General features: G+C 59.8%; 3 protein-coding genes across 6 annotated transcripts; 2 read left to right on the top strand and 1 right to left on the bottom strand.

The window, feature by feature from the left end:
* Positions 1–1,089: 1,089 nt before the first annotated feature.
* On the bottom strand, positions 1,090–2,429 carry CLDN2 (claudin 2). The gene has a single exon (XM_059859112.1). The coding sequence runs from the start codon at positions 2,232–2,234 to the stop codon at positions 1,539–1,541; it is 696 nt and encodes a 231-aa protein (XP_059715095.1). The 5' UTR covers positions 2,235–2,429; the 3' UTR covers positions 1,090–1,538.
* A 2,702-nt stretch (positions 2,430–5,131) lies between these two features.
* RIPPLY1 (ripply transcriptional repressor 1) lies at positions 5,132–6,375 on the top strand. The gene is made up of 4 exons (XM_059859680.1): positions 5,132–5,223; positions 5,478–5,553; positions 5,991–6,061; positions 6,141–6,375. Exons 1-4 carry the CDS (start codon positions 5,132–5,134, stop codon positions 6,373–6,375), a joined length of 474 nt encoding a protein of 157 aa, XP_059715663.1.
* A 298-nt stretch (positions 6,376–6,673) lies between these two features.
* PRRG3 (proline rich and Gla domain 3) lies at positions 6,674–16,531 on the top strand. Of its 4 annotated transcripts, none has more exons than XM_059859752.1 (6): positions 6,674–6,772; positions 9,888–9,929; positions 10,513–10,689; positions 11,557–12,919; positions 13,629–13,789; positions 14,289–16,531. In XM_059859752.1, exons 4-6 carry the CDS (start codon positions 12,811–12,813, stop codon positions 14,826–14,828), a joined length of 810 nt encoding a protein of 269 aa, XP_059715735.1. In that variant the 5' UTR covers positions 6,674–6,772; positions 9,888–9,929; positions 10,513–10,689; positions 11,557–12,810; the 3' UTR covers positions 14,829–16,531. The 4 variants fall into 4 exon arrangements, with proteins under 4 accessions (XP_059715735.1, XP_059715738.1, XP_059715739.1 ...); XM_059859754.1 differs by having other exon boundaries at positions 6,689–6,772; positions 10,129–10,689; XM_059859755.1 differs by lacking the exon at positions 11,557–12,919.
* Positions 16,532–16,674: the final 143 nt, after the last annotated feature.

Below are 16,674 nucleotides of genomic sequence, written 5' to 3'. Positions count from 1 at the left end.
TCTGAGGAGGGGAGAAAGCGTGACCCAACATTATCAGGAGTGTGCTAACCCCACAGCAAACATGATTTCACTGGTGCAAGGGTGACGGTGGTGACGTTCGAGTGCAGAACATGGTCCCTTCCTCTCCATGGCCTAATCTAAATTGTTTTATGAGGGGTCAGCAGGTAGACCAAGGCCTGCTGCTCCCTGGGGGTCAAGGTGGTCTCTGGGTGGCCCTGAGCTGTGGCACAGCAGAGCAGGGGTCCTCTCACCTGGGGCAGTGGTACAGCAGATGGATTAAAATGCTCTTGCTCCCTGGTGGGCTGTGGGGCTGGTCTGCCTGCACCTCCTCTCCTGCCATGGTCTGACATGTGCCAGCACCCCCAGTGCCACCAGCAGCCTGTGTGGATGTCCTGCTGCTGTTCCCCCACAGGGCTGCAGCCACACAGCCTGTCCCTCCACACGCTTGGCTCCTGCCTGCCCATCCCTTGCAGCTTTCCAGTGTCTCACTGGTGGCATTTTTCTCCCAAAACAGACCCTTTAAGGACCTCGGGGCTCAGGACCTGCATGTGAGGCCTCTCTGCAGCTGAGCTGGGCTGCTCAGACTCCACCATAGCCAGGAACTGCCCCTGGTCCTTGGGACCATGTTTGCCCAGGGTGCCAGTGCTCACTGGGATGGGGATGTGGGAATGTCAGGGCTGCCCACCACCTGGGGACTTGGGTGTGCCACACACAGGGGCAATAAAGCCCCCTGTGGGCACCCTAGTTTCACCTGCACTCCCAGAAGCAAGAAGGCCTGGGGGGACAGAGGGAAGGTGCTGCCTGCTATTATCCCACAGGGAGCTCTGCATGTCCCTGCTGGCACCCTGGCAGTAGCGGTGCATGGCAACCTCCCAGCGTGGTGCCCAGGGACAAACTGTGCCAGGGAGTGGCCCTCCTCCCCCTCAGCAGTGCTCCCACCTGCCTGGCCTCCCGGGTGACAAAGCCATCAGCCGTGGGGTGGGGGAGGCAGGCCAGAGCAAGGGCCAGGGGCACCTTTCTCATCTTGGCCCCCTCCACAGCCCCGTGCCGGCCCCTCGGCGCTAGAGAAAATCTCGGATACAGTGCGGCTAGAAAGACGTATTTATTGCAACATCGGTTTGCAACCAGCACTCACCCCCCCTCCCCCGGCAGCACCTCCAGACCCACGCACATGCCCTTGACCCTGCTGCGATGCCTCCATGGCCAGCGGGCCGGTCCCTGGGGCCACAAGCCCACTCCCCTTTCCAGGTAGGCTCATTGGGGCTGCAGGCTGGGGTCCCGCCACGCCAGGAGCTGCCTGTGAGCTGGCAGCACAGAGTAAAGAACAGGAGCCAGATTCAGGGTCCTTCAGCAGTGTAAGCCACCAGCTGGAATCTCCGAGCAGTCACAAGGCTCTCAGAATGCCAGGGAGAGAGCGGGATCAACCCCCCCCAGCACGCAGCGATGCCCGTGCCCTCTGCTCTTACCGCGCTCCCTCCGTGCCAGCCTGGACGCTCTGGGAGCCGGGAGAGGTGCCAGCCTGGTTCCCCCTGCAGCCACTACACGTATCCTGTCAGGTTGTAGGAATTGACTTCATTCTTGGTCTTCTGCACCTGGCTGACAGAGGGCTGGGGGCTTTTTCTCGCCAGCAGCTGGGGCTGGTAGGCGCTGGAGTAGGCGGTCGTGGTGTCCCGGGGAGGGCAGGAGGTGCAGAGGATGAAGCCGCCGACGAGGGAGAGGAGGGAGGAGATGATGCCGAGGTAAAGAGCCTCCCCGAGCTCGAACTTCATGCTGTCGGGGATGACGGGGTTGCGGAAATCCCGCAGCACCACGTGGATGTTCCACACCAGCGGGATGAAGCACAGCAGCCCCCCGAGGACGAAGACCGCGCCGCCCGCCACCGCCACGCGGTCCTTGCCCGGCGAGCCCTGGCTGAAGACGGTGCACCTCATGCCGAAGACAGAGAGCAGGCAGGCCAGCGAGGACACGGCACAGGAGCTCACCATGAGCGCTTGGGCCGCCTGGATGTCGGCGGGCAGGTTGAGCAGGGAGCTGTAGATGTCGCACTGGGTGATGCCCGTGCTGTACGTGGCGCACTCCATCCACAGCCCCTTGGTGAAGCTGACGGCTGTCACGATGCTGGAGCCGATGTAGGAGCTGGTCTTCCAGCTGGGTAGCAGCGTGGCCGTCAGCGTGCCGATATAGCCCAGGAAGGCCACGGTGTAGCCCAGCAGCTGGAGCCCCATGGACACCATGGTGGGGGCTGGCTGTCACCTCTGTCGCTAGCCGAGGCTCGCAGCTTGTGGCCCAGGTCCCTCCCGTGTGCTCACGTTCCCATGGCCCTGCGAGAGTCTCCGCTCGCAGCGCTGCAGCTCCACCCCACTGCCGGGGGTGCCCGTTTTGTGCCGGGTGGGGGCCGCGGGGAGGTTACCTGAGAGAGCGGAAAGCAATCCCTCCCGATTAACGATTGACCCGAGCCCGTGGAGGAACGCCAGGCGCCCTTTCACCTCTGCTATCTCCCCAGGCAGGCTCCAGAGGCAGAGCAGCGCTGCCCAGGAAGGACGCCAAAGCCCTCCCCTGCACTGACGCCGCGGGCAGGGATGGAGAGCCAGCTGCTGCTGTGGGGAAAGTGCCCACTGCCTTCCTCGAGGCCCCTTGTCTTCTGTGACACCTCGAGCTGAGGAAGCCAAAAAGCTATGGCTGCACCATCCTACTTGGGACCTGCTGGAGGTGACTGCAGGTGGTGAAGCCAAAGCTCCCCCAGCTGAGGAAAGGGGATGGCACCTCATCCCCGTCTGCATGGGGCTCACCCGAGGCATCTGCAGCCACCCACGACCCACCCCGAGCTGCTGAGGCTCCTTTGGGACAAAGAGACACAGCCACCTGAGACTGAACCATGGATATCTGCCTTTCTGTGCTGCTGGGGACAAGGATGGAAAGGGATGCATGTGACAGTGATACCCGCATCCCCAGGAGAGCCTGGAGGCTCACAGAGGGCAGAATGACATCAGGGCTGGCATCTCCTTTGGGATGCTTCCTGGAAGCATGCCAGCCAAGCAGGGTGACCTGTCCTGTGGAGGGGTGAGCAGTTCGGGGTGCAGCTCATGCTGGGATTTCGTGCTGGTGCCACTTCCCACCCACAGCCCTTTACACAGGGAGCAGGTGGGTGGCAGAGGTGGTGGAGTGGGTTGGTTTGTTTTCTCTTTGCTTTGTTTAAAAATTCCTCCTTCTGTGGTGCCTTGCGAAACCGGGCTGAGCCCGGCACCACGGCCAGTGGCCTCCCTCCCCCAGGGAACACTCCTGGCTGAGCCTGCTGCCAGCACTCAGGGCCTGCCCCTGCTCCCATCCTCCCCCGCCACCTCAAATGCTTGGCACCAAAGTTTGCCAGCTTTCTGTCTGCTCTCCTGTGCTCTAACCAAGACCTCCCACACCGTCTCACCTGGGTGCTCAGGGCGCTCAGAGTGCTGGCAGAAAGGCGAGGGAGGGAGCTCTGAGGTACTTACGGAGGTGGCTGGAGGTGCAGGGTGGGACCCAGGGTGGCTGCAGCCGGGGGTCACCCAGGACTGGAGGTGGCTGCTCAGGACAGGGTGAGCAGCCAGGGCCCCAGCCCAGGGGATCAGGGGCTGCAGTTGTTCAGCTACAGCTTTGCACAATCCACCTGCAAATCTCCTGGATCAGAGGCTTACTGCAGATCAGAACTAAACCCTTTCTTTGGGTGTTGGGAAGGATTGGGGAGCTGGGATGCCCAACGCTTTGCTGGTTGTCTATGAATTATCGGGGTAGGTTCACCTAATGGGTTCAGCTTTGAGGCTTGCTGTCATCCTTCTGGACCTGACATCCTTAGTGGCTGGCAGGTGACTGTCCCACCATCCATGAGCCCACTCTGGGCTGTGCTGCCTGTATTGGGGCTCGAGGGGCAGTGAAACACCAGCTGGTTGAGCTCCCCACTCCTCAGAGCCAGTCTGAACTTTTGGTTTACTCTTCTTGGCCCTGCTTGTCCTCCACGGGGTTTGTTGTTGTAAGACTACTGGCCCAAATGAGGAGCAAATGGGGAAGGTAATGAGAGCTGTGCTGGCCCCGTGCCCCCTCCTGCTCACTGGCTGCCACAGATGGAGAGGAGTAGGGAGGGCCTCTGGTGACAAATTGTGCTGGGAGCTGAGCAGGGTCTGGCCAGCGTTTGGACAGCGGTGTTTGGATGCTGATAGCAGAGCTACAGCAGGGACCATTTGCTATTTTCTTTCCTTGTCTCAAACTGAAACTCTCCCAGGAGCAGAAGGTGACCTGTTTGCCAGTGGCAGTTTTCTTCGAGTGCTTGGGCAGGAGCAGCGGGCAGGGATGGTGTCAGTGGCCCTGTTGGAACCAGGGGCTGCATCAGCCTTGCACCCTCACACTGAGGAGCTTTTCTGTCCCTCCTGCTGTGGTCCACATCTCAAAAACAAAGGAGAGGGCAGGGAACACTGACCAGTGCTTGCTCTCCCATCTCTGGAAATGGGATCTGGCAGCTCCCTGGGGTGATGGGCCATGAGTGCCTGAGCAAGACCATTGCTCTGATAGTGCCTGGGGTCCATCCCTGCCATGTGTCCTCCCTCCCTGTCTGCTTTTGAGCCTCTCTCAAGCCATCAGCTGCCTCCTGTGCTTGCCACCACTGTAGCCCATCAGCGTCCTCGGCATGCCCTTTGTGCTGTCCCCAACACAAGCCCACCACACTGTGCCCATGGCATGCCCTACACACACTCCCATCCCATGCCCACTGCACTGTTCCAATCCCATACCTGTCATGCTGCCCCGCCATTTCCCATCCCTTTCCCATCTCCCCTACCTCCCTTATGCAAATGGCTACAAAGAGCACTTAATCATCCTTGTTAATTGTCTCTACCCTCCCCTGTTCACCCCTGGGGATTTTCTCACAAATGGTGTCCAAATTTTCCCTTTTGTGTTTTGCTTTTCCACCAGAGATCGCAGCCCCTCCGCCCCCAGCCTCCCCCCGGCCCTCTGTTTACACAACTGGGACAAATTTCACACCGCTGTCCCCACAGCCTCAGCCCCTCGCTCCCCTGCCCCAAAGAATTTGTGAGTCACGGCCGAGGCAGAGCTATAAATGTGTGCCCACCAAGGGTCTGCAGTGTCACAAGGGACAGCGTCTCCTGCTACCATGCAAGCTGCTGCCTGTTGCCTGACTGCCCACGGGCTCCGGGTGCCGGTGGCCAGTGCCTGCCCACCCCCGGGGCTGGAGCAAGGGGCAAGGTACCAGTGGGAGTGGGGCTGGCAGGAGGGTGAAGAAGGTGGGATGGGGGAGCTCCAGCTGGGTTTGGGTGAAGGCTGTGGTGCTGGGGACACCTCTGATGCCAGCGGCCGTAGTTGGCACAGAGGGTGCTGGCACCCGGGCAGGGCTGGCCGGGCGGGTCAGGCTGTGGGGCTGCCTCACCCGAGCAAGGCAAAGGGGAGCGGGCCAGGGTGGGCGGCTGTGGCACTGAAGCTGCTCTCTCTCTCTCTCCTAGAGCCCTTCCTCTCTGGAGACCGTGGCTGCCCCGAGCCCAGGAGGGACCCGTGCCGCGGCAGGAGGAGATGGACGCTGTGAGTTTGGCACTGTCCCCATGCCCGTGGGGTCCCTGCTGGTACAAAACCGGCCTCTCAGTCACTTTGTCCCACGGAGTCCTTTGTCCCACGGCTGTGCCCAGCTGCCCTGGAGCACCAGCCGCGCCTAGGGCCGGGCCAGGCTGAGCCCCTGAGGAGACACGGCCACAGCAGCCCTGAGGGGGCCGCCTGTTCCCAGCCGGGCGGGCATTCCTCAGGGCGTTAGCGGCGTGCCTGGGCACCCGCTCTGGAGCACGGGGGAGAGATTACACTGGCAAAAAGCCCCTCAGGAGGGTGTGGGGCTATTTGCCAGCTTCCCTGCGGTGCTGTGAGCGCCTCAGCTGAGGGGCAGGGGAGGGGGGAGTTGCTGGGTCTGTGGCACCCCGGTGCCAGCCGGGGCAGCGGGAGCTCGGTACCATCCGGCTGTGTCTCCCCAGGCTCAGGCTCGGGCAGCGGAGGGGCACGGCGGTCCCAGCAAAGCGCTGGCGTTCTTCCAACACCCGGTCAGGTACGTGCCCTGGCCCCGGGGCCACGGGCGGGCGCGGGGGCGCGGCGGGCGGGGGCTCACCCCGGCTCTCCCCACACAGGCTCCTCTGGCCCAAGTCCAAGGCCTTTGACCACCTGTACAGCGTGGGGGAGAAGCTGCTGGAAAACTTCCCGGTGCAGGCCACCCTCTTCTTTTATGAGGACTCGAGCAGCGAGGAGGAGGAGGACGAGGAGGAAGAAGAAGAGAGGGAGGATGAAGAGGTGGAGGCGACAGGGGATGTGACCGCGGGACACCCGCGGAATGCTGGCAGCCTCGGCCCCAGCGGGCCGGCGTGAGGCAACAGGCAGGGAAAGGCAGACAGCGCTGCGCGCGGCAGCGGGGCCAGAGACGCCCGGAGCCCCGGCGGAGCTCCGGCTAATCCCCGGGGCCGCCCCCGGGCCGCGCCCGTGCTCCGCGGGACCACGGCGGGTCTTAGGACTACGGCTCCCAGGGGCACCGCGGCACTGCCCGGCAGCCGCAACCCGCTCTGATTGGCTGTAGACCCATCCCGACACGGGGGAGGAGCGTGTGGCCCCGCCCCGCATCCCCATTGTAAGAGGAAGGCGGCACGTGAGGGTCGCGGAGCAATGTGATTGGTCATGGGGCGGGAGGGGGCGTGTCTGGGGCGGGGCCTTCCCTCCCCTGCCCGTCGGCGGGAGGGAGCGGCTGCGGCGGGCGCGGGGCCGCCATGAGGTACCGGCGGGGCGCGGGGTGCGGCTGCGGGGCCGGGGGGAGGACAGCGGAGCCGTGGGACCGCGGCTGCGGGGTTGGAGCGGGGATAAAGGGACTGGTGCTGCGGAGCGGGGAGCCGGGAACCCTGGGACTGGCGCGGCATGTCCGGGCGCGCGGCGAACAGCAGAGCGGCGGAGACGAGGAGGACGTGTCGGTGGGGCGGAGGGTGGGGCTGGAAGGACCCCGCACAGCCGGGGAGGTGGGGCTGGGGACCCCGCTGTGGAGTGACAGCTGACATAGGGGTCCGTGTTGTAGGGTGACACGTGAGCTAGGGTATTCCGCTATGGGGTGGCAGGTGAGTTAGGGAGCCCCGCTCTAGGGTGACAGGTGAGGAAGGGGACCCCACTATGGGGTGGCAGGTGAGCTAGGGGACCCCACTATGGGGTGGCAGGTGAGCTGAGGGTCCCTGTTGTGGGGTCACAGGTGAGCTGGGGGTCTCGGCTTTGGGGTGACACTTAGGCTTGAGGGCTCTGCCGTGGGGTGGCATTCACTGAAGGCTGAGGGGGTACTGGAAAGCCCCTGGGCAGGTGGGCTGGGGGTCCCTGCTGCAGGGTGACAGATGGGCTGGGGGGTCCCTGCCCTGGGGTGGCTCTGGGAGCTGAGCGCAGTGGGGATCATTGGGAGCTGGTTTGGGCACACGGGCGCCGGGCTGGCGCTGCCAGGGCAGCGTGAGCACCAGCCGGGGAGCAGGGTGGGGTGTGACGGCTGTTTTGGGAGGGCGAGGCTTCCTGCCCTGTCAAGCGTAGCCGGCGTAGCCTCTCCTCGCCGTGGATCTTGGCACGGAAAAGCCCCAATATTGCTGGCATCCAGCTGGCACCGCGGCTACGTGATGCTGGCACAGTCAGCACCCTCCCTGCACGCCGTGGCGCGGCACTGGGGGCTCTGGGTCCTCCCAACCCGTACCTCGGTCACCCCCAGCCTGTCGAGGAGGTGCCACCTCCCAGTGTGGACCCCCGGGTCCCCTCGCGGTCCGCGGGGAGCTGGCTCCAGGCGCCCTCCGTGTTTTCCCGGCACGATTTCCTCCTTTGGCAGCAGTGACGGGAGCGGGGGCGGAGATGGGGGGAGCCTGGGGGAGACACAAATGTGCGACTGCAGCATCCTCACTCCCATGGCTGCATCCCTCGCGCCTCCTCACGGTTGCCTTAGCAACCTCCTATCGATGGGGTATTTATAGAGGATGGGAAGCCGGAGGGGGGGGATCGGGAATGGGTGGGCGTCTGCTAGGTCAGCCTCCAGCTTCAGGCTTCTCTCGGCTTGCGTGGGGGCAGAAGGGATGCTGCTCCCCTTGGCGTCAGCGTGTGCACTGCTCCAGCTTTTCCTGCTCGCTGGAGAGAGGGGAGGTGGCCAGGAATTTGCATGTGAAAATAGAAATAAGTGTCTGGGACTTCTGCCCTTCTCACCGGCATTGTTTGTGCTTGGAGGCTTGTGTGCAGCTCCCTGATTTGTGGCACTGGGTGCATTGACACAGATACGTGGAAGAAAGTAAAAGAGTGTAAATTAAATTAAACAGCATTAAATTTGTTGCCTGGTGTGTGATGTGAGAATATCCTTCTTTCTGTATCTTTGTTCTCCTGTCCATTGGAGGGGGAGGATGCCTGTAACAAGGAGGGTTTGTGTGGAAACTGTGGCACATGCTCTGTGCTGTGCTTTCTTTTATCCTGGGGCTGTGGGTCTCTTTGTAAAAATTGATGACAGCAGAATTGGGTCAGGTGGTCCCCGCTCAGAGTCTGTGGGGAATTCATGGATCCAGAGGCCTCTCACATCCCCCAGAAGGGCTCAGAGAAGCAGGATTGGGCTGTGGGGCTCTGGAGGCAGCAGACCTCTGCTGTGTACTTCTGGTGCTGCTCTTGCTTCAACTCCAGACTGAGGTTTGCAATCTGAGCTTCCCAAACTGTTGGGAAGAAGCTGCCTTCTCTCTCTGGACACAGCTCCAGGCTTGCATGCCCTCTTGGCACTATATGGTGGAGGAGCCTTGGGAAGCACAGCAAACCTGATGCTGGCAGGGTGAGGTGCTCCATTTACTGGAAGGTAAATGATGCTGTGTGCAGCATTAGCCCTTCTGGGTGCCCGCCTTGTATGTGAAAGGAGAACTGTGTTTCCAGCCCTGCTGACCCTGTGAGCAGCTCTGTGCTGTCCCTGACCTAACTCCAGCAGAGCAGATCCAAGTGCTTTTGGAATAACTGCATATCTAAAGTCCTGGGCCTGAGACCAGCGTGGGGTTTAGTTCCTGCTGTTTCTAATCATGCTTGCTCCTTCATCTGCAATAAATCCGTGCAGGAGCTGGGCAGTCCTGTCCCCTCTGTCTCCTGACAGAGTTGTGGCTTTGCCACAGCCAGTGTCACACACAGCAGTAGTCAGCCCAGGGCAGTCTAATCTGTGGGGCATTGAGCACAGGGAGATGACAAAGCATGGAAAACAAGCAGATATCCTCTGCCTTCTGCAGGGTTTCATTTAACTTCTGTGGGGTTTTGTTTAGTTCAGTTTTGCTTTTGAAGCACAAAAATTGCTTGTCCAGCTGGAGAGCTGTTGTCCTGGGTGTACAGGGAGCTCTGTCACTCTTGCTGCTGCCCTTAGCTTGGCCCAACAACCAGATTGTGGGTAGGAGTTGCAGAAGTGAGAACTGGCACGTCTGTGAAGTTGCTCTAAAATAAGATGATTGCTTCACCTGTATCCATCAATCTCTTGTGGAAGGGAAGAGCACCAGGCTGCTCCCAGCAGTCTCTGACAGGCAGGTCATCTCATCTGCTGGTGAGAAATGGGGTCTATCCTTCGTCCAGTCTTTCCCTTCCTACTTTGCTGGTCTGCTAGGGCCCTGCTTCTCCCTGGGACCTGCCCCAGCACTCTGGGAGCTGAGGGTGCCCTGAGCCCCTCCAGCCCCTCCAGGCAGGTGAAGAGCAGGGAGGCAGCTGGAATCCTTGGCTCTCTGAAGGGGCACTGCTGGGCGGGATCTATTGTGGGTCCCCTGCTCAGCACCATGCTTGCTGCATGAATCTGATCCTGAGTGATGGAGGTTTGGGCTTTGAAACTGGGTTGGAAATTCAAGCTGTCAGTGACTCTCCTGTTTTCTTCCCTGCAGGTAGGCAGGAGCCCCCCTTGGCCGAGTGAGGCAGCATGGCAAGTAAGTGTTCCCAGGCAAGGCGGAGAGGTGCTGGTGGTGTCAGAGAGAAGGGGGATGTTTGACAGCCACCTCTCATGAAAGGGGTGCCTGTGCATTTTGGGGGGTATTATTCTCTCCGGGGAGCAGCTGCCATCAGCTGTTGGCCCTGGGTGAGGTCTGAGGTCCGGCCTGACTTGTGCTTCTCTCTCCCCTCTGCAAGGTGGGAGTCAAGAGGAGGTGCTGAAGGTCCGACCTCTCCGGGATTACCCGGAGCTGCAGCATTTCTGTCTCTGTGTGCTGCTTGCTGTGCAGGACGGGCCTCCCCAGGGCTCTCTGGGCTGCCTGTCTGCTCTGACATCTCTCATCAGCAGTGCTCCTCATGCCCATGCCCACCCTGGGGGCCACACTGCCCTGTGTGCCTGGTAGCACTGGGGCTCTGTGTTCTGTGCGAGCTGCCGAGCTCAGCCCCACCCTGAGCTCGCTGTGGCACACCCAGAGCACTGCTGGGCCAGCATTAAAGATGGGCTGAGCCTGGCAAGGCTGCAGAGAGGTGTGTGGCCTGTCCAGAGCTGGGCTCAAGCCTCCCTCTCACTCTCCTGGGCAGCCTGCATGGAGGCTGTGTGCCCCGGTGTGATGGGAGCGTCAGGTGGACAGCAATAGTGAAGGGGAGATGGAGAGATCTGTCTGGGATCTCAGGAATTGCTCGGAGTGTCACCAGAGCCAGCTGTGAAGGTGGAGGCAGTAGCCACGCTGGGGAGAAGGAGGACCCCAGGGATGACAGGTATGCCTTCTTTCATTATCTTTGCTGTGCTGGTGCGGGAGGGAGCAGAGATCTTCAGGCAGTGTTTTTAAAAGGCTGCTTTAATCTTCAGTTAATGAGGAGGGTGCCCAGCTGGGTCCCTGCCTTCCTCCACTGCTGCCTTTTCTCCTTCCCAGAGCTCAGGTGCTGGCTCGCCAGCATGTCCTGCTGGTGGAAGGTGTCCCCTGTGGCGTCAGTGTCCCCTTCGTGGTGACCCTGATGTGCAGGGGGGATGTGCTGATGGGCAGGTTCTCCACCACACGCTCCCTGCCATCCCTGGCTGTCCCTCTGCAGGCACAGCCACAGCCCTTCCCCAGAGAAGCAGCCCCAGGGTGTCCCCCCCAAGCAGGACAGCTGAGACATGGGGTGGTGTCCACCAGGGGCCAGCAGCACCCCAGAAAAGCCAGCAGGGCTGAGGTGAACCCAGCCCTTGCTCCTGCTTCCCCTGCCTAAAAGCTCTGATCTTTCCTGAGCACCGGTTCTCCAGCTGGTGTGGGGAGGCTTGGAGAGGCACAGGGGATCAGCACTGCTGGGCCTTGGCAGGTGCCCTCAGCCCCGTAGTTTGGGGACAGGACCTGCTTGGCTGTCTGCTCTTCATGTCAGCTGGGGATCCAGCAGAGATGAGAGGCTCATTTCTTGAGGGCCAGTGGTTTTCCTGCTCTGGTCCTGAGCCACTTTGCACTTTCAGGGGAAGGGAGCAGTGACTCAGTTTCTGTTCTCCCATTTCTATGTCCCTGAGGGAAATTGCATGTGGGGAAAAACACACACCTCTGTCACAGCATGTTTGCAGTTGGGACAGTGCTTTTGATACCTGCCTGCCTGTGTGTCTGTTTTTATTTCCTACCTTAGTGGCCCGCTCAGCATGGCAAAGCAGGGAAGGGGCCCAGTGACTGCTTTCTGCAGGGATGGAAAACCCTGACAGTGAGATCTGCAGGCAAGCTTGTTGCTCTAAGATGTGCTGAGGAAGTTGAAATCCAAGTCTCAGGCTCAAGTGCCAAGGAGGGGAGAGTTTATACCACGGCCTGATCAAGGTGGGAGGCAAAGGAGGTGAGGCCAGACTTCTCCAGCAGAGTACAGGACGTTTGCAGAATGAATGTTGTCTTTGTAAAATTTCATCTCCTTCTGGAAAGGCTCAAGACAAGGTCAGCCTGCCAGCTTGTTCCCTCTCCAGCCAGGATAGCCCTCCTCAACTGTGAAAGCCAAGGCAAGCTGATCCCTGCCCTTCTGCAAGATGCCTTCTGTGCCTCTTGAAAATGCTTTTTCGGTTGTCCTTGTAAAAAAAAAAAAAATGGTTTGCATAATAAAGTCCTTTCGGAGGGAAGATCTGTGACTCACATCATTCATGCTGCTCTTCATTCACACCTCAGTGGTTCAGCCCTCTGCAAAATCTCACAGAAGCAAGGCATTAATAAATCACAAGGAGAAAATGCACCTACACAGCACAAAAGCAGCTCAGTGCCTCCAAGCCCAGGCTGGTGTAGCACAGTAGTAGTTGTTTCTTACACCACGATCTTGTCCCTGTTGATATTTCCAAATACTCTCACAAATACCTTGCTGTATTGTTTCAGCAGCAGGATACATGGAAGGTAAAGCAGAAGGAAACTTGCCTTTCTCCCTGGCAAAAGGCTCCTAAGGAAAGAAGTTGGTGGCTTTTCACTGACTGTTTTGCTTGTGGAGCCAGTATTTTGTTATCACCAAGCTGGTCAGATGGGAGATTGTGTCTCCCTGCCTCCTTTGATACTCCTGCTGCTGTGTGAATGGGTTCACTTTGTTGATCCAGTGGAAGACAACCTGAGGGTGAAGGAGGTAAATGGTTCCTGTGGATCACCCAGCTGAACTGATTCATCTTCCCAAGGGAAGCAGCAGGATTTTGTGGCTTGGTGGGAAGAACTGGAAGCAGCCTGCAGCTGAGTGTGTTGAGCTGCGTAGTGGAAACATTCATTCATGAAATGCATGTTTGGGTCCTGGAAGGATCATGTGTGAAGTTTCTGCTCTCTGAGCAAACAGCTTCTTTGCCTCCTGTGCTGCAGCAGGTCCAGGCAGGTGCTGGCCTCCTGCACCCCCTGGAAGTGTCCTTCCTGCAGGATATGGGGAGAGGCTTTGATGTCTCTTGTGCAGGCAGGAAGGTGCTGTTCCTGCTTTGTCTGGCTTCAGGATTGCATGCACTGTGGGAAGACTGGAGGAGTCTCCCAGGCTTTGGGAGCAGAGGAAGGTTTGTGAGGCCTCTGCATCAAAACACAGTGGGGATGAGAATGCGCTGCTGTGTGAGGAGAGGTTGCTCAGGCCCCTGACTCATATCACCCTGTGCTGTCCCTGTGTTTTCGGGTTTTGTTGTCCTGGGCCTGGGAGAAAGTGGTTTCTCTGGGGCCTGAGCAGAGTCCTTGATGCCACCTGAGCTTGCATGGCCCTGAGCAGCTGGCAGCAGGGACACCAGCTCCCAGCAGGCTGTTGTGTTGGAACTGTGGGCTGAGTCCCTCTCAGTGCTGGCCCCATGTCCTGGCACAGCTCTGTGTCCCAGCCCTGTGGGGTCTTTCTCTCCTGGTGGGATCTCCCTTGCCCTGCAGCAAAGGGGCAAAAAGATGAAATCCATCAGGGGCAGAAGGTTGGAAACAAATATTTTTGGAGCCTTTTGTCGCTTCTTCAGTTGCCCTGTGTGGCTGCAGCTGCCACTTCTGGTGTCTCTAGCACCTCAGTCCTGACAGGAGGGCTCCTGGTGCCATATTTCTCTGGGCAGACCCCAAGAGTCCTGTGCCCCTTTGGCTGTCCTACCTGCTGTCCTACCTGATTGTAGCCTTGGATTTTTGGTGTTGGGGATGCATTGGTGTCAGGAATCTGGGTTGGAAAACTTGGCTGGGCAGAGGCCAACTATGGGGTATGGGTATCTGTCCCTGCTCAGAGTATCTCTGCCTTGTGTGTTGCAGTGTTCTTGGGGGCCAGGAATGCCCACTCGCTCCTGAGACGCTTTCCCAGAGCCAATGGCTTCCTGGAGGAGATCCGGCAGGGCACCATCGAGCGGGAGTGCATCGAGGAGGTCTGCAGCTATGAGGAGGTCAAGGAGGTGTTTGAGAACAAGGAGAAGACGGTGCGTGTGTCCTGCATGTGTGTCCCAGGCCATGTGGGAGGGTTCACCCTCAGTAGGCTGGAGACAGAGGGAAAGCACAAGGGGAACAGCCTCTCCTGTCCCTTTTGTCCTCTTCTGGCTGCAGGCAGCATGTTGTGGCCTCACTTCCCAGCATGGCTTTCCCTTCCCAGGCAATGACCTCACCTTGCTTTTGCCAGGAGTCCCTGCCCACAGCTGCAGGTTGAGTTGGTGCTCCCATGGCACGTGTGGCAAATCTCTGCTGTTGTCCATGATGTTCTAGGCTGGGCTTGGTGTGGAATAAATTTTTCCCTGCTTGTGAGATGTTGAGGGATGTTTCCAGGACCTTCTGCGGTGGTTCCCACAGCACCTCAGGGGTGGTGAACATCCAAAACACTGCTCCTTTTCTGGGCCTGGGGAGGGCAGTGGTTATTGCTGGTGGTGGTTGGGGTCCTTCTCCCACCTGCAGCACGTGATGGTTGTTTCTCTGTTCCCGTCACAGATGGAGTTCTGGAAAGGCTACACCAGCTCTGTGTACTCTGTCAAGGACCCCGGGCACAGCACGGAGCGCTCTGACGCTATGTACGTGGTGGTGCCCCTCTTGGGAGTGGCTCTTCTCATAGTCATCGCCCTCTTCATCATCTGGAGGTGCCAGCTGCAGAAGGCCACCCGCCACCGCCCCTCCTACGCCCAGAACCGTTACCTGGCCAGCCGGACGGGCCGCAGCCTGCCCAGGGTCATGGTGTACCGGGAGCGCTCGCAGAGCCAGGGGGAGACCCAGTACCAGCGGGAGGCCAGCAGCCGGGGGGCCGCCGATGCCCGAGCCGGGGGCACCCCCCAGCCAGACGGCACCCTGTGCCCGCCCGAGCATTCTGTCTCCGTCCTCTCCAGACTGTCCAGTGCCACGCCCCCGCCTTCCTACGAGGAGGTGACGGGCCACCCGGAGAGCAGCAGCAGCGGCGAGGAGACCAGCGTCTCCTACAATGAGCCTCCCCCCAAGTACGAGGAGATCGTGGCCACGGCCCCTGCCGCGGGCAAATAGCGGGTGTGCCTCCCTGCTGCCTCTTCACACTCTCACACTCACCCAGCCACCATCCCTTCGCCGTGCCTGGGACCCCCTTCAGGTGTTCGTCAGGCCCCCATCTCACCTGTACAATCTGGTGCCATCACACAATAGCCTTACCCTCCTAACCAAAAATGGCTGTCCCCAGGTGGGGTGAGGCAGGGCTGTGGGATGGCTCTGGAGCCATCTCCTGCCCCTCACTCCCCACTCACGTAAGTGCTGTAGCAGCCAGAGCAGAGCAGCAGCCTGTTCCTGGCTCAATGCAGGGGTCTCCCCACGGTGCATTTGATTTCCTCACTTCCCCCTCAAACAGACATAACATTTCCCGTGATCAGAGCAGCCTTGCTGCCTCTCTGGGCTGCTGCTCAGCCTCACCCCATGTTCTGGGCCCTGTTCTACAGCTCAGGGCTCTGATTAGGTGATGGAGATGCAGGATTGGTGTGGCAAATTTTTGTCCATCCCTGCAGTTGGTGGGGCCAGCTCTGTGGGGAGATGGTGATTCCCCCAGGTGGATTTGTTGCCAAGTGGGAGTGGGGAGCCCGGGCCACACTGTGGTGCCTGTAGGGATATTTGCTGTGTGGAGATCAGGGAGGAGCAGCTAGAAGGTGCTCTCTGATCTCCTAGATCTCTTTGGAAAGGGAGAAAGGGCTCGTGGTGGTCTTGTACTTGAGGTAAGTGACTTTGGAGTAGCAGGGCCTTTTCCTGATGCTCTCTGCTCTCCCCCTGTGGGTGCTGAGCAGCTGGAGGTCTGACTGCTGCAGAGCTGGCCAAGGGGGTACTCTCTGACCCCGGGCCAACTGTGGTCTCATGGCTTTAAGTGATGGGGATTCAACTCTCTCCTGGAGCGTGGCCTGTCTGGCGTCTGCCCCAGAGGTGAGAGCCTGCAGACAGGCCAAACCTCTCCTCTCCCTACCCCAAACCTCTCTGCCCTGCCTGGCTCCTCTCTTTGGGGCTCTTTGTCCTCCAGAGCAGGTACAGTGGAATGCGGGACCCCACTCTCCTCCTGACCTCTCGGGTGGGCTGAGTGTCCAGGGCTGTGGCCTGGAAGCCCTGCTGACAGGGGCAGGAGCCACAAGACAGTCAGGAGCAGGGCCAAGCCCTGCTCAGGTGGTTGTGTTGCCAGGGCAGGGCAGAGCAGGGTGCTTTGCTGTGGGATCAGTGTCCCCTTTCCCTGGGCAGCTGCCTGTAGGGTCCAGGCAACGGGGCTGTCCTTCCCCAGTCATGTCTAATGGATTAATACAAGGGTTGTGCTCCAACCCCCCAGAAGCAGCCCAGAAGCTCCCAGCACTGCCACCACCTGGTGTTCACCCAGCAGCAGCCTCTCCACCAGCACCAAAAGGCTATTGTCCATCCATCAGTGGCCTGCATCCTGGCCGGCCCCAGTGATGCCTTCGCAGTTGGTGCCCTCAGCCCAGAGCTGGGGCTTGCCCAGCGTGGCTGCTCCTGGGGCAGGACATGCTGGCACCTCGTCTGTCCCCTCCCCAGCCTTAGCAGGGTGGGGTTATGGGGAGAGCTGACAGCTCAGGGCCAGAGCTAGAGAACAGCAGAGGGAGACACAAGGATGCTCTGCATCCTCTGTTTTTGATGCTTGGTCATTATCCCTGCAGTTTGTATTCTGTAAAACTTGGTATATTTCTGTGAAAAAAAAAAAAAAAGGTATTTATTAAATAACCCTCACTGTCTGAGTGGCACAGGGTGTTTTTTTCCCACAAAGGGTGTTGTGGGGGACAGTGACACCAATAACCCCTGCCACGGATGCTGGAGTGTCCCCAGTGAGGATGGGAGTGTCCAGGAGTGAAGCCCACACATCCAGCTGGAGCCCTGA

The sequence above is a fragment of the Haemorhous mexicanus genome, chromosome 14 (assembly GCF_027477595.1).
Source record: "Haemorhous mexicanus isolate bHaeMex1 chromosome 14, bHaeMex1.pri, whole genome shotgun sequence".
Taxonomy (NCBI): domain Eukaryota; kingdom Metazoa; phylum Chordata; class Aves; order Passeriformes; family Fringillidae; genus Haemorhous; species Haemorhous mexicanus.
The sequence above is the reverse complement of the archived record's forward strand: the minus strand, read 5'-3'. Positions and strand labels throughout refer to the sequence as shown.